Raw genomic sequence first — 905 nt, 5'->3', positions numbered from 1 at the left:
GCGGTCCCTGCTCCAAGCTGGGGCGTGGACAGGAAAGTCCTGCTGGCTCCCTGCCACCGCGGTGAGCTCGGCCCGGGCTAAGCGCAGGCAGCAGGCTCCTGCTCCTAATCTGGAGGGAAGCTGTCAAACGGGCTGCTCACCCCGTGCAGGGAGTGCGGTGGGTGCACGGGGAGAGGGACCACGCTGGGCACACCCTCCCCGAGCCCTCCCGGAGCCATTGGCAGGATGCTGTGACTGTCACCACCTCTGGCTGCCCGACACGGGGCTGAGCCTTTTGTGTTGTTCTGTTGGGGTATCAGGCATTCTGACGGCACTTCTGAGCACAGGAGATGTGCTGAGGAGGGGTGGGAAGAGATGTGAGCACAGGGATGGCGAGGCAGGGCAGCAACAGAGGACTTACGTCTCAGGAAGCGGTTTCGGACCCATTTGTTCTGCCTCCGGGCATACCTCTTTGTCACCTGTTTCAGGGCCTGGATCCCTTTGAAGCAGAGGGAGTAAAAAAAGAAAAGCTTTATTTTTATTTTAGCAGGTAGGACAAGCTGCTCTCCTAACACCTAACAGAACAGTTCTCCTCACAAACAGAGCCCAGGATTCCTTGTGCTCACACAAAGGGCCCAGGGGATGGTTTAGTGCTTTACAACCTTTCAATATTTAGTACCAAACTTATCGTATCCCTCTGTAGCCACCTCCTGAGCAGACACAACAAGCCCCTTCTGCACTACTTGTTTTCAAGCCTTTAATCATTTCTGTGGTTTCCTCAGCCTCCGCCTCCACTTCGCACTGAACCCTCCTCGAACAGATCGACCTGCCTGGGACCTCCACTGGGTCCAAGGGGTGGACCAGCTCCAGATCCCAAGTCATGCTGTGCCCAGTACCTCTTGCAAGGAGGCCTGGGGCAAGGGAAA

General features: G+C 56.7%; 1 protein-coding gene across 1 annotated transcript in view; it reads right to left on the bottom strand.

Moving 5' to 3' along the window:
* Positions 1-905, bottom strand: part of TRIT1 (tRNA isopentenyltransferase 1) — an 8,467-nt gene that overhangs the window by 4,087 nt on the left and 3,475 nt on the right. The window contains exon 7 of the mRNA XM_010136528.1: positions 401-478. Coding sequence (XP_010134830.1) covers positions 401-478 — 78 coding nt within the window. The remainder of the gene's footprint in view (positions 1-400; positions 479-905) is intronic.

Source organism: Buceros rhinoceros, unplaced genomic scaffold (assembly GCF_000710305.1).
Source record: "Buceros rhinoceros silvestris isolate BGI_N320 unplaced genomic scaffold, ASM71030v1 scaffold30765, whole genome shotgun sequence".
Classification (NCBI taxonomy): Eukaryota; Metazoa; Chordata; class Aves; order Bucerotiformes; family Bucerotidae; genus Buceros; species Buceros rhinoceros.
Note: the sequence above shows the minus strand (reverse complement) of the source record. Positions and strands in the feature narration are given on the sequence as shown.